The sequence below is a fragment of the Amblyomma mixtum genome, chromosome 1, assembly GCF_055824585.1.
Source record: "Amblyomma mixtum isolate Tamu chromosome 1, ASM5582458v1, whole genome shotgun sequence".
Lineage (NCBI taxonomy): Eukaryota > Metazoa > Arthropoda > Arachnida > Ixodida > Ixodidae > Amblyomma > Amblyomma mixtum.
The window spans coordinates 247,866,623-247,890,182 of NC_143012.1; the positions used below are offsets into that span (position 1 = coordinate 247,866,623).

At 42.8% G+C, this 23,560-nt stretch overlaps 2 protein-coding genes across 3 annotated transcripts in view; one reads left to right on the plus strand and one right to left on the minus strand.

Moving 5' to 3' along the window:
* Positions 1 to 12: 12 nt before the first annotated feature.
* On the plus strand, positions 13 to 6,778 carry LOC149371422 (steroid receptor RNA activator 1-like). Its single transcript, XM_089565657.1, has 6 exons — positions 13 to 123; positions 407 to 583; positions 1,951 to 2,108; positions 4,234 to 4,342; positions 6,109 to 6,179; positions 6,240 to 6,778. Exons 1-6 carry the CDS (start codon positions 105 to 107, stop codon positions 6,495 to 6,497), a joined length of 792 nt encoding a protein of 263 aa, XP_089421783.1. The 5' UTR covers positions 13 to 104; the 3' UTR covers positions 6,498 to 6,778.
* Positions 6,779 to 9,931: 3,153 nt separating this feature from the next.
* crm (cramped chromatin regulator) overlaps positions 9,932 to 23,560 on the minus strand; it is a 35,666-nt gene continuing 22,037 nt past the window's right edge. For both annotated transcript variants that reach the window (XM_089565659.1, XM_089565658.1), the window contains exons 15-20: positions 21,554 to 21,686; positions 21,352 to 21,441; positions 20,709 to 20,798; positions 19,468 to 19,619; positions 18,428 to 18,577; positions 9,932 to 16,348 (exon numbers count right to left, since the gene is read on the minus strand). In XM_089565659.1, the coding sequence (XP_089421785.1) occupies positions 16,235 to 16,348; positions 18,428 to 18,577; positions 19,468 to 19,619; positions 20,709 to 20,798; positions 21,352 to 21,441; positions 21,554 to 21,686 (729 nt within the window). In that variant the 3' untranslated portion in view covers positions 9,932 to 16,234. The remainder of the gene's footprint in view (positions 16,349 to 18,427; positions 18,578 to 19,467; positions 19,620 to 20,708; positions 20,799 to 21,351; positions 21,442 to 21,553; positions 21,687 to 23,560) is intronic.

Consider the following 23,560-nt stretch of genomic DNA (forward strand, 5'->3'; position numbering starts at 1 on the left):
CGCGCAACTCAATATTGAGCGTCTTTCATTGCACAATTTTGCATTTTTATTGCTGGATTAACGAACTAGACAAAAAAAAAAGCGCATCACGTGTCAAAACAAGCATGGCGGCGCTCAGGCCAGGTAATTAGCTTGTTTCACTTTCAGTAAATAAGCCGGTTACTCCTCCTTCCCCCTCCTTTCTGGGACGTGCCGTTTACACCGTTTAAAAAACCTAATTGTCGCATGCCGGCAGATTCAGTCTGTTGGCTGCAAACGGTGTGACGTATCCTGTGGCCCGTGTGACTGCTTTCACATCTACTAGCTGACAAGAAACTAATTGCCATATGCTGCACAGCTGTTTCGAAAATACGTCACCGCTGTAGCTTGTCTTGATGCTGTGTTTATTATTCTGTTATTTAAATAGGGAACGATGACAAGGCGTGGAACGATCCACCGGTGTTCGCCTACACGGGTGTGCAAGGGACACCTGCCGCGGCAGCGCCCAAGAGAAACCTGCTGAACAAGAGGGTCCCGTTCCCACAAGATGGTCTGAAATCTCAGAGTGCTCCTGCCTCAGCTGGCACGGCGCCGCCTCCATCAGGTCGAAGCAACTCGATGCATTCTTCATTGCTGATGTTTCTTTCCACTTTTGCCGAGAAAAAAAAAAAGTGTCGTACCATTCATTCATTCGTTCATTCATTCATTCCGCATTTTTGTACAACAGTGATATCCACTCGCCGGCTCGGAGCAACTATATCCTTTTCTTTTTTCTTTTTTTTGCTGTGCAGGTAGGACTGCAAGAGTCAGTTTGTGAATGCTTGTATCGAACCGATCCTGACAAACATACCCTCACCCGCTGAACATAAAATAAGTTGTACCGTATCGAGCTGTGGAGTCGGTCACAAATTCGATCATCGGCCCATTGATTGGAGGTAGTCTTGATGCTTGGAGGAAAAGTCAGGAGTTTTGGAGTATTATTGGCTCTATGTGGTGGGCAGCAGTATCCAATTACTTGTAGATGCCTCTAGTCGCACACAGGTGGAATGAACATTGCAGAGTGAGAGTGAAATTCTCTTGCAGCCTCACTTCAGTTCCGGTAGTGAGCCATCGTCTTCCAGTGTAAGCAGTAATGCTCGACAGACAAGAAAAGTTGTATCCTTCTGTTCTCTTATCCTCTCCAGCATCACAAGATGTCATATATGCAAAGCCTTGTGTTTCTCATGAACAGATATCTAAGAAGCTGAAAGTTGCTTAGATCATATATGCAGCATGTCCCATTATAGGGGAGCCTTGGTTTTCAAGGTCGCATTTTGTTGTAGATTTCTTACTCTGGTAACACCTCACTATAAAGTTTTGTAATAAAATAAAGTGTGGCTACACTGCGGGAAGTTGGAAGGAGGGAGGTGGCAGGTGGATTGTAACATGCTGATGTCAGTTCGCGCGGAGCGGCATCTGCCGGCAAGGTGTTCTCGTGATAAGTGTTTACAGGTTCGTGATGTGTTCCATTCTTTCACGGAGAACCTTTTTGTGAACTGGTGGGACAACACATCATATCTTTCTTCCCAGTAGACCAATTTCAAAGCAGTTGTAGCCTACGTGGTCTCAGCACTTAGGCCCATTGTCATCTCCCATCAAACATCCTCCTGTGAGGTCATCTCAGAGGTGTGCACAGCAAAATTTCGTACATATAATGAAGGAATTGCAAACAAGTACAATGAGATCCAGGCAGCAGTACCTTCAGATATCGAATATGGCTTCCATTATCACTGGGCAACCAAGAAAGCCACCTACTGCATATGTTGTATGTCCCCTTTTTCTCATAATGTCCATGCCGTGCTTCCTTCAGGACTGTCTCCGTGTTTCAGTCTGACATTTTTTTGGATTGCCTGGGATTGGGACACTCTGTATTATAGTTGCACCTTCTTAGTGGGTGACTGTAATCATGGCCTCTGTCTTTTCTCTACGCAGGCCCTCCAACTACTCTTGCAGAAGCTACTAAAATTGCTGATACAAAGGAAGTCAATGACACTTCGAAGGCAGCTGATGCCTGTCCTCCAGAATGCCTCAAGGACGAAACTTTTGACCACCTTGACAAGATTGTTGTGAAGTGCTCTAAAGATATGGAGGTCAGTATGGGCATGCTGGTTTCATCTTGAATGAGCTAGCTGAATGAGGGTGAAAATTAAAATGGTACGAAACAGTGATGTGCTTGCCTATCGCTTTGCATTTTTGTCTCATGCCTGACTTAAAACAAAATTCAAAATTCCGTCAGCATTTTTCTTTTCTCTATTTACCCAATTTTCTTTTCTGTTTTTAATTACAGCATTGCAACCACTGTCTACCAGAAGACTACAGCTTTTATTCTTTTTTTCTTTTTTCCATTTCACTAATACTACTGAGTTGGAAAAAGTGGATCTGAAGACATTACCTGTAGTGTGTTGCTTGACCTCACTTAGGCAACTATCAGATCAGCATTGAAATGTTCTAAACAGCAGTTCATGCAACTGTTCACACACATATACATCAATATTTCATGACAGGCAGCAATTGTATAGCCATTTTTTTGTGGTAATGAACTGAAATTATTGGCTTCTTTACGCTTCTCGTGCAAGTTGTTCATTAAAAGCTTTTCATAGCAGACATTTACTTGGATCATGGACAACACAACACATGCGCCTCTATGGCTGCTTGATTAAAGGGGGGTGCAGGTTTCTGAGGTGAAGTTTTTTATTTCTTTGCGTAGAGAAATTAAATTTGGCAATCTTACTGAATTACCCTCTAAATGCTTAAATGAAAAATTTCACTGAAATATCTTTAGTACTTTTGACATTATAAATTTTTATATGCTTCATTGCTATACCAAACTTGCAGAAAGCCTGGCGTGACAACAGTACATGAAAGGAGTGAGCAGTCACCCTAAGTTTCACCGAAATGAATGACTGATGCATTGAAATTCTTCAAATAATTTTAGCAGCTTGATATTTTTCTTTGCAGAATATTATATCTACGCTTGCATGATGCGCTCATTATCGTCATGTAAAATGAGTGACGGACTAAAAAAATCCGGAATTAAAAAATATACGAACGCCACTGATTAAACAATTCATCAAGGAACGCAGTGCAAGAAGCCGCATTGAAATCTGTGAAGCCATTGCAGGGCAGTCAGGTCAGAAAATACTTTTGAGAAAAGTGGCATTTTCACGGAGATTTCAACGAGTTTATTCCTACCGATGGTCACAAAAACAATTTTTCGAATCACTTATGGGCCTTTTTTTCGGGAAGAAGTGTTGGCATATAATTAGAGAGACCTTATAGGTACAAAATCTGGTACTTTCTAAAATTCGATTTTTTCGAGATTCTCGTGACTTGAAAGCCAACGCGTCCCCCTTTTTAGGAGCCAGCTGATAAATTAGGTGCCTGTTCAACATGTTTCCTCCTCTCTTTTGTGTGCCACTTTGAAAATGCCGAACCAGTAATGGAGAGATGAGATATGTTGTCATGGGCAAGCATATGCACTCAATTGCAGCTGAGTGTTTATTCTGAAGCCTCCAAGCAAAACCATGAGTGAATTAGCACAGTTAAAGTTGAGCGCTTTTCATGTGGAATTTTACGCGAGTTGATGCTGACATGTTCTTTCCTTTGTCCACGTCTCTTCTCTACTGTTCCAGCCTCATTAACCACCAGCAAGTCCATTCATCCATATTAGCAAGGCGCACACATTTTTGTGTAGTTTCTCATTTGGTTGTCATTGTCACACTGTTTCAATGTGTTAGACGAATACTTTTCTGCCCATATGTGACCTCCTTTACTGCATTACTTTATAAAACTCAAATGATGAATATTTAACCATCAGTTGAAGTCTAAAAAGTGCACAAGACTTCGGTGAATAACATTAGCATGCAGCGGAAATGTGTTGCCATGTGTACTGCTTTAGGACTTGACAAGTGAAAACTAGCATGTGAAATGTGATTACAGTTTAAAATATAGCCACAGAAGCTTCACGCCAGCTATCATGTGGGAATGTGTGCAAAATTGTACTATAGTACTATGAAATTTGTAACATAATAGATAGAGTAATGTTGAAGTAAAAAAAAAGTAAAGAAAATTGCGAGGAACTAGAAACAATGTGCGCCACAAATATTGTACAACAGCTGCTTTTGCTTCAGTGGATTGGATTGGAAAACTTTTATTGTCTGCTTAAAGGAATGTTGTTGATGTGTGGAATGCTTGCTTTGTGCTTTGGAATTCTAGAAAAGAAGACACGATGATGTGAAAAAGCGTCTAGGTGTACTCAGGAGCTTCTGGGAGCAGGGAAAGCTCAGCTTACCAGTGCAGCAACGACTGCGTGAATTAGCTTTAGGTAAGTTCATAACCGTGCACTCAACGGTCAAGTCTCTATAAATGCACAAAATTATGAATATAATGCACTTTATGCACTTGCGTTTAATCTCAGTGAAGTGTCAAAATTGTGTGTCTTTTTTTTTTTTTTTTAGTGAAGTAAGTTCATGATTTCGACTGGTCTGATTTACGAAATAATCAGATATATCATTGAACACCTGTTCATTTCTCATCATTTGGCATTCGCATTAAAGTGCCCCAGGAAAGCATCATACGTTGCGGTTCATGTGTGCTGGCACGCGTATATATATCCATTCCATCAACGGTACAATACGTCAAATCTTGGTCTTGTCTCCTGGTTGGTGTGAAAGCTTTTTAAACGATGATTTTTGCTTCAAAGCCCCTCATAATGCTAACTGTATACAAGGTAACACACACCGCAATGAAAAATAGTAAACTAATTGGAGGGTGCATTAACTGCTTCTTCAAATAAAGAAAAAGCGTACATTTGGTGTGGATTGAGTGGCTTAAAAAACGATTTTCACTCGCATCTCACAACGCAACCTAAAATGCAACACAAACCCTGGGGGAAAATGACAAATGGTTTACATGGTGTAAATACAGGGAGAAAAAAAAAAGTGATTAAAGGTGTTCAAGAGGCGCCGCGGTGGCTCAGTGGTTATGGTGCTCGGCTGCTGACCCGAAAGACGCGGGTTCAATCCCGGCTGCAGCAGCCGAATTTCGATGGAGGCGAAATTCTAGAGGCCCATGTACTGTGCGATGTCAGTGCACGTTAAAGAACCCCAGGTGGTCAAAATTTTCGGAGCCCTTCACTACGGCGTCCCTCACAGCCTGAGCCGCTTTGAGACGCTGAATCCAATAAACCAATCAAAGGTGTTCAAGAAAAAATAGGATTCGTACTGCTATCTTACACATTAAAAGCCAGTGCCCTAGGCTATTGCGCCACAGAAGTAATGCTAATCTGTGATGGTAACTGTGCCGTTATTCATTCTCAGAAATATTCTATATTCCGCTAGGTGGCGCAGCTGACTTTGTATGCTGTACTGTTGACGGTTCGGAAATTCGCTGCTGGCACACATTCTGTCTCCTCTGCTTTTATTGGAGGTTGAGCACTCAGCTGTGCTTTGTTGTGCTGTTCCCTTTTCTCCTCCCTTCTTTTGTTACAGTTGCTGTCTTCCCTTTTTTTTTTCTGTTTGTCAGACAGACATTGTAGCCTATGCAACATCACCACAGATGTGGAAAATTCATTGGGGACTCAATTGATGAGTGTGAGAGGTCTATCTGCAGGTGATGGATTGGGTGATGGGTAGGGCTTTTGCATTTGGGCAGAGCAAAGACGTATATGTATATTACAGCAAGAGTTCCCATAGAGCCCCTTGTATTCCATCAAGGCTATCTTTTTACGACAGCTCCCATACAATCCATGGGCTATAGAAGGCCATGCTTTCTGTCAAGGCTACCTTCTTCTCTGTCTACCAAACACTGCTTCTTCCGTGTCATCTTGGTCTTCCAAACACACCTAGATGGCACTTTATTTTATCATCCTTGTAATTTTGTGCTTGAACAGAAAGCCACAGATGTGACGAGTGCAGACGTCTATGAATGAAGATGTTAACTTTGTCTTGCATTAAAATCTAGCGCTTGCTCATGGCCATACCTCATTTTTTTTCCAGGAAAAAAAAAAGTGTATGAATGTGCGACAGGCTGTTTTAAGCCAACTGAACAGTCACATGACGAGTCCTCTTTCTCAATTTTCTTTTTCCACAGAGCTTCTGAATGGAAACCACGTGAAGGCAGATGCTCTGCACGTCTCACTTATGGTTGATTACGCAAGCGAGGTAAGTGCCATTGTGTTGCTATCATCTGACACTGTGTAAATCTGGCGAGCTCTCTCACAGGTGAGCCAGTGGATGCTTGGCATCAAGCACCTCATCTTGGCAGCTCAGACCTCTCAAGAAAAGCCAGCTTGTGATGATCAGCCCTCACAAGATAAGCCAGCTTGTGATGATCAGCCCACACAAGATAAGCCAGCTTGTGATGATCAGCCCTCACAAGATAAGCCAGCTTGTGATGATGGGCCCTCACAAGAAAAGCCAGTCTGTGATGATCAGACCTCACAAGAGAAGTCTGCCTGTGATACGGAGGGGTCCACTTGATGTCATTTGAAGCAAGAGTAATAATGGTCACCTGTGTAGGCCAGTACACCCTGGCCGCTTTATTTTAAGATAATCCTTTCATTGCCTTTACTTCTGAAGGACTGAGCAACTTCCTTCTATGAAAATGCACTGTTTTGATAAATTCTATTCTGCCAACGGATTGCATATTTTCAGCCTCGTGTTTTTGTGGCAAGCATGTATTGCTCATGAATTTGTTGTAAAATTCAGGAATAAAGGTTTCGTGAATGCGGGATTACAGTAACCGTAATATTTTACAAGGAGTCTCTGTGTTGTCTGTTTGTACAACTTGCTGCATACAGTGCCTTTTTTAGCCTCGTGTTTGTGTCAAATGGCACTTGAAGCAGATAGCCATGCTGCGAAATTTGGAAGTAAAGCTTTTGAAATGCAAAATGAAGCTCCCTGGCAGTGACTTGTATTTTTAACTCTCCATCGATTACTGACAGCAACGAGTTTGCCTTGTGCCTTGAGTTTCACAGTTTCACAGAGGCTTAAAATTACACCACATTGCTCTTTAGCGTATCATGATTGATTGTGTGCTCTTAGTTATGCAGTCAAAGAGGTTGTGCTAGTGCAGAGGCATTGCAAGTTTTAATTCCCACCGTTCTCTTTTTTTTTTCTTTGCTTAGCTTTTACATAGAGAAGGAATAGTCGCCGACATGACCACATGATTTCACTTCATCAAGTGAATCTCTTCGTACCTGCAGCCCTTGATAGATATTTTGCAGAGTGATATCAGTTATGTGAGGAAATGAGGAACACTCCTCTTGTCCCTCATCTTGTGTGACTGGTTTTTTTTTCCATTTTACAATGTACCAACTGGCCCGCATTTCAACCCTTCTGGGAAAAAAACTTTGCAGTATAGGTACCACTCTATGTTGAGAATTTTAGCAACAGCTCAAAATGAGAAGTCAACCGCATGACATGGTTGCAGTTAATGTCTCGCACATGTGGGCGCAACAGCCTGACACTGAAGGCTTTAAAGGATAGAGAGTGGGGCTCATGTAGTTGCTGCATACACCGCAACCATGTCATACTGTTGAATTCTAATCCTGAGCCGACGCTGAAATTCGTGTTACAGTGTGCTAACAGTACTGTGCATTTTTACCTTAAGCGCGTCAGGTCATCACACCTCTTTACACAATACTTCTCAGAACAACAAAGTAAAGACAAACTACATTTGGTAAAGCCAGTTTTAGGTTAAAGGTGCAGGGAAAAAGAATCTGAACACGTCTTTTTGCCGCAGGAACTCGATCTACACGTTCCGAGCATTCTTAGAAACTTCGACTTATTGCCCCGTGTGGCCGATTTCCCTAATTAAATCAAATTAACGTCCGGCTCCCGCCTTTATTTTTTGAATTCTCCCGTACGGTGGGCGAGTCGACCAACGCGTGGAGTGCCTTTCAGCCAGCTCCGTGGTTGCTTTGCTTTCACTTTATTTTGTTTTTTAGGTTTCCGTGAATAAATAGTTTCATTCACAGATAATATAGCTGCAAAATAAGCCCACAAAAATAAAAATACGCGCGGACTATTTGCTGCTACGAATTACTGCGTATTACTCCGCCGATGGCAGAGCAGCAAGCCGCCACGGGACTGGGTGAAAGGCACTCCACGCGGTGGTCAACTCCGCCCACCGTACGGGGAGCATTAAAATAAAGAAAGGCGGGAGCCAGATGTTAATTCGATTTAATTAGGGAAACCGGCCACACAGGGCAATAAAACGAAGTTTCTAAGAATGCTCGAAATGTGTAGATTGAGTTCCCACGGCAAAAAGGCGAGTTCATATTCCTCTTCAGTGCACGTTTAATAGAAGTGTTGCGCACACCAGGAACATTTCACGGAAGCGACTCTGTGTCGTCTTCATATAGGGCACACACACCTTACACATAACTTCATATTGACAAAACGAGACAAGCCACTATGTGAATCATGTAAATCTAAGCTAACAGTAAACCATCTTTTAATTTCGTGCGATAGAAGCTACATTGCTGCTACATGTTTGTGTGTCTGTGTCAGTTCTTTCACCACATACACAACGTTGTCACTGTTATTGTATCTATATTTGCATACACAATCATGCACGCTTCCCACTTGCTTTTCAGTTTTTAATTTTCACACTATGATCATGTGACCCTGTGATATCACCACCCTCTCAGCCAGTCAGCTATTTCTGCAACTAACGCAGGACGCGAAATCGCATAATATGGAGCACTGCAGTGGGCAGATGGCAGCTGAACTGAATTCAATTGAATTTTTTTAGTAATTGCCACAATGATCAGGTTGTGATGACATCACAAGGTCACGTGACCTTGTGATGTCAGCGCCTTCTTGACCAATCAGCGACTTGTGACTAGTGTAGGACATGAAATCACATGATGTGAAGTCTAATGTCGCATTAACATGGGCACCTGTTGGAGGACACAGGACAGCGCTAGACTTGCAACTAGAGTTTTACTGACATGGGCACGAACCAGGTGACCAGACAATACATGCACATTAGGCATAGGAGGAAAAAAAAAGTACTACACAATGCCAATATTTAGCACCGAGTCCATGCCACATTGTGCTACAAGGAGGTGAAACCTGAATCACTATGCTGTCAATCACAACTATGGATAAAGGTTCTTTGTTTTTGCTGAAAAACGGCTTAAGTACATGAAAGAGAAGAACTGTTTCTTGGGCTTTGGGTGATACCATCTCCTCTGTTCACTTTTGCTGCTTGAGTCTGATGCACATGCGTACTTGAGTTACGTGGTTTCTGCTCTTCTCAATAAACAACAGAGTCCAGTGCTGTCCTTTATGCTTCTATTGGTGCGTGTTTTCGCACTGGTCCCATTATATCTAAACAAAGTGTTTTGAATCTCTGCTGCAGTTTGTTATATCTCATTTTCCCGATACTCCATGGCAGCAAAAGCATTTGCTGCGAGATTTTTTTTCATACTTTCCTTCAATACTATATACTCAGTACAAACATGCAGCCCTGGTAGAAGCAACAGCTAGCACCAGCCAATTGCCAGTTATCTGCAAATGAGATCAGTGTGTGAATGACTAGTGACAATCGCCTAGCCAGTCGCAACAAAAAACACAATATAGTCTAGCTGTAGCCTTGTAACAAATAGTCGCTATGAGCAAAAACCATGAATTCTCAGCCCTTTATCTTTTGAGGGCAGCTATAGCATCCAATATGCAGCACCGCATAAACGCAGGTTTCACTTGTTGTGGATTAAATGAGCTAAGCAAGCCCACCACAGCAGTCAATAACTCATTTTTCAGCCCAACCCCAATGTGTAGGCACTTAGTGTGAAACAAGCTGTAGTTTTGCAGTTGACTCCTTACAGAGAGGAGCTCACTACTTGATCAATGCTAAACTCTCGGTGCTGGTCACACAGAGAAAGCCAATCACACAAGACAGTTAGTTTCAAAAGGAAGCTTTTTATTGCCCATCTGTGCAAAGCCATACGCATTTGTTATGTGAAGACACTGAGTAGATTTGTCACTTTCAACAAATTGTGTTGGCTTGTTCAACCTCGCGTTTATGTCAAATGGCACTCGTTTCAAGCAACACTGATAAAAATCTAGAAATAAACTGTTGTGACATATTACAGACTATATAATGGTGATGATCTCTTTCAAATGGTCGTTCGCAACTACAAACGATGACCACCACTGTGTAGACCACGTCACACCAGTGGTACTCATAAGCAACTGCGAGAAGGCTGTAGCCAGACAAGCAGCTACGAAGAGAATAGAGCTATTTTTCTATTTTCGATACTAACTGCTGAGGGCTGGACTTCTACCATAAATCCAAACTGAGTTTGACACAGTCGCTCCTCAATGATATATTACAAAGAATCAAAAGGTATTGCATGACACGTAAACAGCCTTTTCACCCAACTCCATTGTGAAGAGTTCCACAGATGACTGTGCTTTCGGTAAGATGACACCACTCCGTTAACCTACAGAGAATGTTTTCTGAGCATAGCTACATCACCGTTTCAAATTTAGACGTACATGGCATATAGTGATCTCCGTGACAATAAATATGCAAACAATGTACAGCAGTGAAAGAATGATAAACACTACGTAACAGAAACTGATGGACTCGCTTGATGGAAGACTTGGCATGAATATCAAAGCACTGTTTCGCTGTGCATGTCAGAACAAATGGACCCTTGAAAATAGTTAGCTTTCTTGGAGCAATTTCATGCATGATGATTTATGGTTTATGAGGGGTTAACGTCCCAAAGCAGCACAGGCGATGAGGGACGCAGTGGTGAAGAGCTCTGGAAATTTCGACCACCTAGGGTTCTTTAACGTGAGCCGAAGCTATGGGATTATCGCATAGCTTCACAAAATGCTTCAACAGCTTCAATGCCCAAAAGCCTTTTTTAGGAAAGCACAGCTACAAAGCAGGGTGCCCTACGCAAGCTGAGCAAAACATTGACCACAAGGGTGATGTAAGGAGCCAAAACTAAACAAATCCTGAAAACCATTGACCTGTCCGAAGAGGAAATACAGCCACACCGTGGTTAATTCATAAATGCTGAACACACCCATAATGACCACAGCGTCACAGAAATTACCCCATAGCAGCGATGATCAGTGTGGGAGCTGCTGGAAATAGTGAAACACTCAAACAGTGTTTGAAATGCAAATCCCGGGAATTTCATGCACATTTTTGTAGCCTTCAAAACAGCATGGGAGCCAAATAAGTTTGGAATGCCAAAGTTGGCATTAGCATTTAGCGACCTTGCTAGAGCTCGGTAATTCTTGAGTCAGTCTTCTAATCAAGCACAGGACCTTGTCAGAACAGTGTAGAGATTTCATGTAGATGGGACTGGACAATTTTTTGACATCAATTATTTTGCATATAGCTATTGCTGCCACTGCAGTTTGTTAAGACTGGCTAAGCTACACGAAACAAAATAAAATGTTTTAATAGACGCTACCACAGGAATTCCGGTGCCTAAAGCAACAGACAGGAACTTAGCTAGTCAGCCGTTTTGAGCAACCCAGATTCTTTCAGTGCGCAAGTTTCACTGGGATAGCTCGCAGAAAGCACAAATGTGTGTTGCTCGAATGCCAAGACTAAAACTTGCTACACACGGCTTTTCAAGTCCCCGAAATCTATCCAAAAACAAGTACTGTCTTCCACTGGCCAAATTAAGTTTAAAGTTAGAGGAATGACTGCTCATTTTGTACACTGTCTGTTTCTTTTTCTGAAAGATAGGAAACCTAGCTAGAAAATGTCTCAGAACTTCATTTGAAATGCTATGAGCATGTGGCCTTTTTAACAGAATGACGCAGTGTTAGTCATAAGGTTCCCATTTCAATAGCACTTTACCACTACGTACTGTCGCGCTCGGTAAGGCCTGCAACACACCAGAGACGACAGTAGTACAATTTGCACCTCATAGCAACGAAACCAAGTGCAGAAAGTTCTGCTCTCTTGCTTGCGAGCTACATACATAAATTTCGTCCACCACCCAGGCACCATTCTTTATAAAGAAAGCTCTGAGCATACTTTGCTTGTTGCAAGCCATACTGACCGTGACTGCACTTTCTGTTGTTAATTTAATGCGACGCCATGCACCTGGTAACAAGGTCTTCTAGTCCTGCAATTCTACACAGCAAGACACATAAAACTGATATATATATATATATATATGTATATATGTTTTACTCATTTCTCACCAACGGAACGCATCACTGAACAAATTTTGTACTTGTGTAACCTTAAGTGAGCAAAACAAAATGGCATGCTTTTCTTTTGGTTGAACAAGATGTAAAACTGTAGCAATACCACTTAATGGGGCTACGACTACTGCAATTCTGCCTATCCATGGCATTGTTTCATGTCACAACTTGAGCTGCCTTGACGTGTCTTGAGATCAGTGCACACTTGCCTGTTGAAATGCAGACCTCTAAAAAAATTTCACTGCACCTCACTTATGCAGCAGTTTTGCATGAATCTGTAAAAAAGCCTACATAGCTGTTCGGGGGTGCCAATTTATTTCGCTGTCATGCTCAGTGTCATCCATCCAAAAAAAAATTTTCATTCTATGAAAATGACCAAGGCTGAATGCACAGCAGTGGAGTAAAAAAATAAAATAAAAGTACAAAACAACTTCAGTGCATTCTGTATAACTGGCTTCCCAAAGCGGCCACCGCACAGATTTGTACTTTGCTTAAAAGGTCACCTTTCAGCTGACTCGTTTATCTAAAACAACATTTTTGACTACCGCTGCAATAAAGTTCGACCAAAATGGTCGCTATCTCAGCCTTAGCAGCAGCAGCATTCCACTGAAGCCCACCAGAACATAGTGAATGTACATATGCCACCAAGTACAAGAGGCGACACCTGTCAAAAGCAGAGAAGCAACAGTTACGGGCTGCTGAACCACATTACATAGATCAGTATGCCTATCAGATAAAAACAGCAAGCATTTCACAGCAATTCCACACTGATGCATTGCGATAAGCGGTGTTACCCAGAACTCTCTACTTTACAGAGCTTGCAGCAGATGGCGCCACTCACATGGTGTGCATAGGTCTGCCATATTGCTCCCTAGGATTCAATTTATGAGGGAAAGCCACCCCTCTTGCATTCAGAAGGCGTGCTTGGTGAAGCGGTCACAGTGAGTACTTGCTCAATCCGCTTATTTTTGGCTGCCAAACTCACTTTATTCTAGAACAAATACTGTCGCAAAGAGGGACACAGCATGACAGTAATGTGGTAGCTAAACCTAGACCTATCTCAATGAATTAACAACAGAATGCCCGCCATATTTATGGGTGGCATCACTTGCAGTAAACACCACAGTTCTCAAAGAGTTTTCGTTTCAGCAACTACACAAAACACATCATAAATGTCGGAGTTTTTTGACATAAAAACTTTTCAAAGAACACAGACAAAATGAAACACTGCAAAGCACGTGAACAATGGGGGAGCCAATGGGCTTCCAGCCGTAGTAGAGTTCCAATGGTGTGGAAGTGTTGGTTTCTCTTCACTGCGTGGATGATTTGGAACCATGTGACCGCATTTGGCCGACAGGGAAGAGAGCAGCACATAAAAAATAAGCCCGAAACTCTGGCTCTCATAGGACAAATATACTGCAATTCTAGTTCAGCTTAGTTATACTGTACAGTCGCGGGTAAAAAAAGATTAGCACACACGATGGAACACCAGAGTGCCGGAATGACAACGCGTGGCGCTGTGGGTGGCGAAGAGGCTGATAACGAGAGTGCCGGGCCGTTCCCATTCTACAGTATTAGGGGGGTTCAGTGGACTGCCATGGACAGCAAAATTACCGGCTAAAAGCAGCGCTATCATATATTGTTCCCGCGAGTTCCTTTTGATAAACTATCGCGGACATAAAAGAACAGTAATAAAAAGGAGCAATCTTTGCTCATGATAACCGAGCCAAAATAAATGCCGCAAGCACAGTCACGTAGGGTCGGCACTTCAACGCTCGGGCAGTGCACGCTTGATAAAGCTTACTTCCTGCCGTCCTCCCCTAGGCTGCAAACATGGAAGCGGTCCGTTAGGTAGGTCTGCGTACCGCAGCGCCGCGTGGTGAGATATACGAATTCTAATCGCCAGTGATCTGTGCTAATATTTTTTGCTCGCGACTGTACATGCTCCCAGTGGGAGCCAGATTTGCACATTAGTTTCCTTTGTTTCCTTAGGACCAGTCGAGCCTTGGCCAAGTGTGATCATGTGGCTCCAGTGCACCAGTGGAACTTGACTGCAGCTAAAAGCAAATTGAATCTGCCCTAAAGAAATCGAGCACCAGTACAGGAGAAAGTTGGTACCCACTGTATCACCGATGGGTATCCGGAGGCACTGGGGATCGAACCCCGTGCCTCCCGCATGCGAGGCAGTTGCTCAAAGCACTAGGCCGCTGCTGCTCTTTTTGTGCTTTGCAAGGCTTCTTTTTATGAGAGTGCACAATTTCATTAAAACGTTATTTATCTATCCATAACACACAGTCTCAATAAAAAGACAAAAAGTTTTAATGAAAACCATGCTCCAATGACTGGCAACATTTTCAATAGATGGCGCCACTGTATTCACAAGGCGAGCATTTTCTGAAGCTTTGTCGAGGTAAGCCTTGGTGCAAATGGCCTACTAGTGGCAAGCTGCCTCACTCTTTGCAACAGAGTTTTGCTTGCAATAAAGCAAATTTCACAGCCAAAAATAGATGGATGCAATCAGCACTGACTCCAACCACTGCACCGCGCAGGGCTTGTGCATGTAGGAATAGTAGTGGCTTTCCTTCATAACTTGGATGCTTTCGAGAGCAAGAAGGCCAACCTTCGTGCAACTCTGTTCCCATAGGGAGAAAACGCAGTACTTTAGTTTCGACACAGCGACAAGTGTATGCTGGTCTGTAGCAATGCATACTGTTGGGCTAGTTGGTAGACTGCACTAGGGCAAATTATGTGGGAGTACAAACAGTGGACAACAGAAGGTGAAATGATAGGACAGGCACTTCCCAACAGCTAGTTTATTTAGAGGAGACAAACATATAACAAAAGATGATTGACCAAATGAGAAGGTCAAAGCAGCCAGCCACTGTGAGCAACTCATTTTTATTGCTGCAAGAATTTTTTTTTTTATGCAATGGTGATTGCCCCAGGGCATGCTGTGAGAATTAAAACTCACTGCCATGCAAACTAACGACAGCCTTACGGGTGCATCATGCCCCTCTTCTTCGCATTTACAGCCGCACTTTGATAATCGAACTTGACGGGAGCCAAAAATTTCTTTTACTTAGGAGAAGTTTGAGTTAACAGTAGCCCAACTGCAAAAGGGGCTGTAGCATAACGTAGTGCGGGTAACCACATAGCTTGGCACATGCCAGGACTTTTCGTGCATGTAACGCATGCTAGGTGGCAAGAACAGAGCTGGAGATACGCAACTTGCACTGATGGTAGACAGCCACGGGTGATGATGGCAAGCCACATATGCACACAACACCAGCAGCACCACAATAACCGTGCACTCATGGCAGTCGCACGATCAGCTGTGGTTACCAGCACACGGTTGCTCGCTGCTGGGTCAGAGGCAGACCGGTGCGCTGCCGTGCTTTTCCAGCTATGGCACGTCAGCTGCACAGCCTGTTTTGAAACAACTGCTGCAGATACTCATGTGTTTGAATTCACTGGCGTTTTCTCTGATTAAAACACATTACCTGCACAGGTCATGTAACACCAGGTCAAATAAGCCCGAGGTTTCAATCAAGCTAGTTCAAATCAATGACATTCCGCTGCAATAAAATATATGTGCGTCTTCTCTGGATAAACTATAAACTAGTGGGCACTGGTAGCGACTGCTTGACCAACCATTTACCGGCACGCAGTCTACTGTTTGCACTCCCATGTTGTACTCCACTCCCGCAGCACTCGCCACACTGCAAGGGCTTGCACTACTCCTAACTTCCACTACGCGCTGGTGACTGCTGCAGTTAACAAAACAAGAATGAGCAGCGGCAGAACACTGCAGCAAAGCTGACGAGTACTCCGCAATGCACACAGGTGACCACGCTGCACAGTAGCATTCCACTCCACAGTAACAATGCACCAGCAGTATCTATTTACACCCAAAGCCTCGTAATAAGCAAAGTGAACACTACAATAGTGTAATAAATAATGGTCTCCAACAGTTCTATGGTACAGGGCTATGTACAGTGAGCGAGCCGTATGAACGTTCAAGTCTATGTGGCTTTGCTCTCCGAGTTGGACGAGGCAATCTGCGCAGCAAGGTCGGCGAACTTTGCGACATAGTCCACACTGTTCTCATTCATGAGGCACTGTAGCTGGGTGTCAACCTGGAAAGGAGAAGACAGACAGAAAAGAGTCACAGCTATGAGACAAGGCTAGAATTTAATGGCAACACAAAAGTATCAGAGATGTTACTTCACAGATTAATGTTTTGAAAAAAAAAAAAATATTGCATATATAGCTGCATCACTATATGCAAAAATTTATTGCTCTCTGTGTCGACTCTGTTTAGCCAGATGATGTTGCAACCTTAAGTCATTAATGAGGACAATTTACTATGGTGCATTCCAATGTACAGAGTTACGACCAATCTGCAAACATCAGAAGTGTATTACAGATTTATTTACTTTGCTGTAGTTACTCGAACAAAGGCAGACTTGTTTTTTTTTTTCAAAATCATGCTCTCCAAACTAGGAGTCAACTAACATGGTAAAACCTTGCTAATTTGCAGTCATCGGGACAGCAAAAAATATTCAAATGAAGTGTTCTTTTCTTAAATTAAGAAAGCACAGAAAAAAAAATAGAACACAGGCCAAAAACATTTGCCGCAGGAACACCCTACCTTTAGCGGCCAAGCTTTGCTATTAAAAATAATCGGAGATGCACGCTGGTAATGGTATAACACACAAAGAAACTACGCAGGCTGGCATGGCATGCAATCAGCCCGTTGCATGCACAGAGCGAGAATGACTGCATTGTGGGGCATGGACTGACACTGCTAGGTGTGGGCGGTGCTTCAATGTTTTTTGTTTTTTTTTTGCATTAGCATCTCACAAATCTCAAGGTGGATGCACTTACTAAGCTTACTCCAGTCGCTCAGCCATGCAAGCTTAAAAACATATAGCATTATATAGTCAGCATCCGTTACGCCTGATCCGGATACAACAGACATCAAGATAGAACAGACAGTACCACTAATTTTACTTGGTTCATGAATATTTTAAATCCAACATGTTTCAGTTTTAATGAATCCAGACTACTGGCTTCAGCAGACTAGATTTCGGGTTAAATTTCGCCCAGAACAACTTCTACAGCACACATTTGTGGTGCATCACAACTCCTCACAAAGCAAGCCTCCACAGTGCAGGCCGCTTCCCTGTCGAGCATGGAGTCCCAACAGAAGTGTCAACTTCGCCATCAACGCATGCAAGGCAGCCTCCTCTACACCGAGCCAGCGGTTTGCATCACCCACTTGTAGCTGGCTAGGTCACATCAAATCATGCCGCGACCCAGCTGTGCCGGTGTCCGCTACCTTTTATTCAAGGGGGAAAGGTTGTTTTGTTCCCATCCTTCATCACTCAATTTTTTTCAAAGTTGCAACTAAAGCTTTATGGAGGCAAACTCATGACAAACTCAACAGGACAACACTCATCACAAATGGTTTTTTCTGCAATACAGTGCAAAACAGAGTCTGAAGAATCTGTGGTGTTTGAGGCGTAAACTGCCGAAGGCCCCAAAACATGTGAAACTGGCAGCGTATAAGGATTTGGTGCGGCCTCGTCTGGAATATGCTTGTTGTTTATGGGACCCATTTACGGCCAAGAATATTTCCTAATTAGAAAGAGTGCAGAGGACAGCGGCCCGTTTCATTTGCAATCGATACAAACGAACAGATAGTGTAACAGCTACGATCAATTCTACTGGCCTAGAATCTCTTCAGACAAGGCGCACTGAAGCAAGGTTGAAATTTTTGTACCTAATATATAACAATCTGATTAGAATAAACACCCATGATTATATTACTCCTGTTTCACGAGCAAGTACGCGTTATAAACATGGAAAAATGCTGCAAGAATTTCGTGCATACTCTAACACAGTTAAACATTCATTTTTTGTCAAATCGATTACAGAGTGGAATGAATTGCCGAAGTGTGTAGTGAACAGCCCGAATGTAGAAACATTTGTTGATAATTTGAGAGCCTTTTGTATGTGAAACCCTTGTCTTTTTGGTTTCTTTTTTAGCATCATCTGTTTGCTCTTGCAAGACGCTCGTGCATATCTTGCTTTTTATTTGTATCTGTGCTCACGCCTCCTTGGAGTCAAGCAACTCCGAAGTATTAAATAAATAAATAAATAAATAAATACTGTTGCGAAGGTCAACATCTTGGCATATTGCGGACACTTACATCAGGTGCCAGTCTTGAGATGGAATCCATGCTCGAGCTCTCCAAGGCTAAGACAGGTGGTTCAGGCACTCTAGATGGTGCTCCCCCCTGGGTTACTTTAATCGGAGAGTCCAATGTGTTCAGCAAAGAACTTAGAGAAAAGTTTGAGCCCTGTGAAAAGAAAAAAAGCCATCAGTAATCAAGCAGAGAAACCCTGGGATCAGCGAGAGCACATGCAGCAGAACGCACAGACTGTACTGCCGAGAAAATAACTGCCATCAAGCCTCACTAAAACAAAATGGTTTATATCCAAATATAATAGGTACTGTGTAGGAATGAACGCTGTATTTATTCACGCAACCTGCACTCTTTTTTCACTAAATATGGCTTAAAAAGAGAAACTCCACAAAGGTGATAACTGACACCAAATGTACTGTAAATTGATGCCTATACATCAACTTCCCAACTCGCGCCCTTCGCTGGCCAAAAACATGTTGACTGCACATATCAGTCGACACCCACCCTTCCTCATACCAGCTGGATGAAACGACAGCGGATGCGCAGTACAAAGCAATAAACGCGCAACAATGCAACCATAAAGCCAGCAGTCAGAGGCAAATGGATATAAAAGGCAACAAAATAGCGCCCTCAAATGCGGCCTGGCTGTCAATGGCAAACCGAAAGGCAAACGGTTCGGCAGTTCCGGATTCCGGTACATGCCGGAGGCTATCGGGAATCAGCTCTCGCAGCCATTTGTCTAGGAAAGTACCCACCAACGTCGGAACTAATTTACAAACTTATTTAATGGCCTTTCGGAGCAGGATACATGGAGCTCCATGTATCCTACTGGGCATGGGCATATGCCAGGGCGCGTACTGACGTGCACAGTTCTGATGTGCAAGGTTTGAAGCAAGTTTCAATGCAAGTTCTGATGCAAAGTTCCAGGCAAGGGAGCAATACTGCTAGCAGAAAGGTATCAAAAATACCAATAATAATAATAATAATAAAAACAAGCCTTCAGCACTCAAAGAGTAAATACACGTCCGGCAACACTACCATACCTCTCCGTTGAGCCAGTTGGGATCCGGTGCTGAAGGGACAAGCTTGAAGGGACTCATGGGTGGTGTCGCCAAGCCTTCTGCCCTTCCGATGGTTGCACTTTTCTCTGCTGGGGCTATGCCTGTTGCTTCTTCACAGGCAAGCTTAAAAGCAGCTGAAAGATTTAAACAAGCAAGCAACGCAAATTACTGGTAAAAATAAGTTAACCTCAAAAACATTAAAGCGTACAAGGTTTCACAGAAAACGCGCAATTTTTCTTAACATCGCAGGCTTTCACGCTGAATGTCATTGCACAGGCTGTAGGGGAGACAGAGCAGCAAATTAGAAGAATCTGCACACTAAATGCTCAGTGCAGTGCAAGTACAACAGTCAATACAAATGCTCGCGCCAAACCTGTGCGAAACTTTATTCATTTCAAATCACGTCAAGAGCTACCACCACCATAACTCTATTTTGCTCTACACAGTTTCAAGCATAGAGTTTCTTACTATTACCTAGAGGGAAAGCTGGCAGCCCGTCTATGGGAGTTTGCATGGCGACCCCTCGTGACCACTTCAGCCAACATGGGCGCTCAAAGCATCATGGGGCGGTGAGCTACTTGTTGCGGAACTGCAACTTTTGGCCGAAAAATAATAGAAAAATAAAGTTGTTTGATAACTACAAACATCCTAACATTCAATATCTTGTCTAATGATTGCAACAAACAAGCAGAAAAGCATTTAAGTGCAAAGTTTGCCCAAAATAAGAGACGACTCGCTCTCCTATTGGCCAAGTAAAGAACACTATAAAAACTAATATTTCGTAATTAACAGGCGCACTTTTAAAAGTAAATACGTTTTCAAAAAAAATGTTGTTGCTTAAACACTATAAGAGGTTTTTAATGGTATTTCAGAAAAGTGAAACCTTTTATTGTCATCGTGTGTCGTCGCGTTTTCACTACTATGGGTTTTGCACACTGCGTTCGCGCGAAAGTCGTCTGCGCACACACGAACAGCGTTTTTGGAATGAAACGTCTAAGTAGTGCCACTCCGTGTTCCCGAAAAACTACGACTGTTCCGCAACAAGTAGCTCACCGCCCCATGATGCTTTGAGCGTCCATGGTGGCTGTAGTGCAGCGCCGCCAGCTTTCCCTCTAGGTAATAGTAAGAAACTCTATGGTTTCAAGGCCCAAGTTTGAAGTGATGAATGAAGTGACCTAAGCACAGCTTAACTACAGTCTCAAACGAAAGCCAGAGCAACGTACAGGCAAGACTGGAGTCTGAGACCTCGGCAAAGCTTGGCAGTGGGTTGCTAGCTTCGATGGCTGGAGCATCCGTTCCAAGTGCCGAGAGGGCTGCAGAAGAATGAAGGCATGACAGCAACTGTCTCAGCGCCAACATACAGCCATTTCAGAGCTGCAACACAGAGTAGCTCCTTTGCTAAAATCCTAAAAGTACACAGTCACTGTGCTAACTCGACACTGATTGTATGCTGCAGAAGGAAGAAGATGGTGATTAACTAGCCTAACAAAACTGGCCTCATTGCAAGTTAATGCATCCCAACAATGCATCCCATACTCTGCAATGAATGGAATGACAAATCTTTCCCTGAGCATAAGCATAAATGACAAGGGGACATAGTCACTTCAAAGGATTTTTGACTCTGTTATTGTGGTGAAGTATCGATTTGATATTTTCTATATTTTGTATTTATCCGCTAACTATGCTGTAATCATTTCTTGTATTATTGATTTATCGAGGGTCCCGGTGCAGTCTTTGACTTTGGAACCCTCGTCTGTATGTTTATGATGTTTTGTATATTTTTTTGGGACCAATAAAACCTAACTTTCTAACTTTCTAAAAGGATTATTCATGAAAAAAAAAAATAAATGCTTTTCGCCAACTCACCGCTCAGTCCACCCCCAGCGCTGTCAACGAAGCTCGGCAGTGTGTCGCCATCCCCCAGGATCTGAGCCACAGTGCCTTCTGACGGAAGGCCTAGTCGAAAACACAGGAGGAAAAAAAAAAAATAAAGAACACACACCCATTTCATCCCCAAAAAAAAGTGACGCTTCCGCGACATCAGATCATCAAAAAAAGCGACACTCACTTTCAGGCAAGGAAATGTCCAGCAGAGATGAGATGTTGGGCGGCGACAGAGGCCCAACAACACCACTGGGTGTGACAGCAGCAGCAGCAGCAGTAACAGCGGCAGCGACGCCCAACCCGTCTTGGGCAAGGGTCTGCGAGAAGCAAGGTGGAACTGATAAGATTTCCCAGCAAACGTTACAATGTGCTACAACACAACTCATTGTGGATTCTGCACACCTTCAAAACATCTTTGCAATATGCCAGAGGCAGACACACATTGCAACCAAAAAAAGCAAGGTGAAAATAGAGCCTACGGTCCCAGTGATCAAACTGAATAAACCAAATGCAAGCCGACGTGCAGAGCAGTGAACCTTGACTTGACAGATCACCCCTCGCAAATTAGCAGCTATGTCATTTTGACGCTGAGAAAAAATTCAAGTCGGCCTCTATCAATAGATTACAGCATTATAACAAATCGAGGTCATGCCAAATGTGAAGTGTCTCGGCATTGTTTTAAATGAGTCGCTCAAATGGGACACATATTGAGAACATCTGCGCAAAAATGAACAAAATTAATGGCGCCTTATGTTCTCAGAGGAACACACTTCCGACAAGAGTGAAAATACTAATTTACAATGCATGTATACTGCCACACATAACTTATTGCCTCATGATCTGGGGCAACAACCAAGCAGAATGAAATGAAAATCCTACTGGCTCAGAAACGAGCCAATAGATTAATAGCAAATGTACTCATACGGACCCCTACTTCATAAAGTTCAATTATCATGAAAATCGCAGTTATTTTCATGCAATGTAATTTCTCTGTATAAGAATGCTGTTTCAGCTAAGACTGAATTTATTTTATCAGGTCTCAACCTCACTCATTCTATTACAGCACATGGCACCAAATCACGTGGTCCATACATTTCTGCCGCACTAATTATCATAAGCAGTCACTGACATATAATTTAGCACGTTATCTCAATATTCTTGAAAAGAACGACATCACACTTGAAGAGAGTTCAAGGCATGAATTAACCACGGTCATTCATATTTTTGAATTTACACAGAGAGGTCACCGTGATATAACAAATACGTACTGTCTGCATACTTTTGTTCTACTTGCGCTGTGTGTGTGCTGATTTCAAATGAGTTCCTGAATATAAATTTGTGAAATGTGCCCGTTATAACTTTATGTAATGATAGCACAGTAGGAATTTCATCAAACTGTTAGATGCAGATATTTTGCGGCTGTATTTCTTTTCTCTTGTGAGTGCGCTCTCCCACTGCTCTTGTCATCAGCTGCTGGGGCTATAAACCCCAGCAGAGGGCACAGGGTGGCTTCCAAGCTGCATCAACGCAGCTTTTCGCCCTGCGTCCTTTCTCCTTTGGGAGAGTTAAAAGACTTCATTTCAAACCACGAAGCAAACAATCCCAAACTAGATTTTAACATTCAGGGGGATGTCAATACAAAAGAAGCGGCAAATTTGTGGCGCATTTTCGATGAAACAAGAGCCAATAAGCCACTGGCCAGCATTCAGTAGAGTAAAAGCATCAAAGTAATCATCGAGAGTAAATCCAACTGCTTTCGCAGAACTTTCATGTCAGATGTCTGACTGTCCCGTATATTTTCCCGTACATTTTTTTTTCTTTCAAAAAGTCCTTAAAAAATGTTTTGCTCCTGCGTCCTATTATATAGGAACAGATCTGCAGATGTCCAGATATTTCAATCTGTATAACTACTGAATCTGTATAACTATCCGTATATCTGTAACAATCTGTATAACTACTGAATCTGTATAACTTCATTCTGTATGACCTTTTCCACCCACACTGTAATGCATCACATTCCAACTGCTGCAATATCCTGCTCCTCTCAAGAGTATTGTATGTCGCTCCTCTGAATTAGTGAATATGCATGAGGCTATACATATCAACAAAAATTCTCAATTCAAATCTTAATTTGGCAGGTCTCATATGCTTCATGCTTAAAACTTCTAAAAACTGAAATCCTTAACGAAGG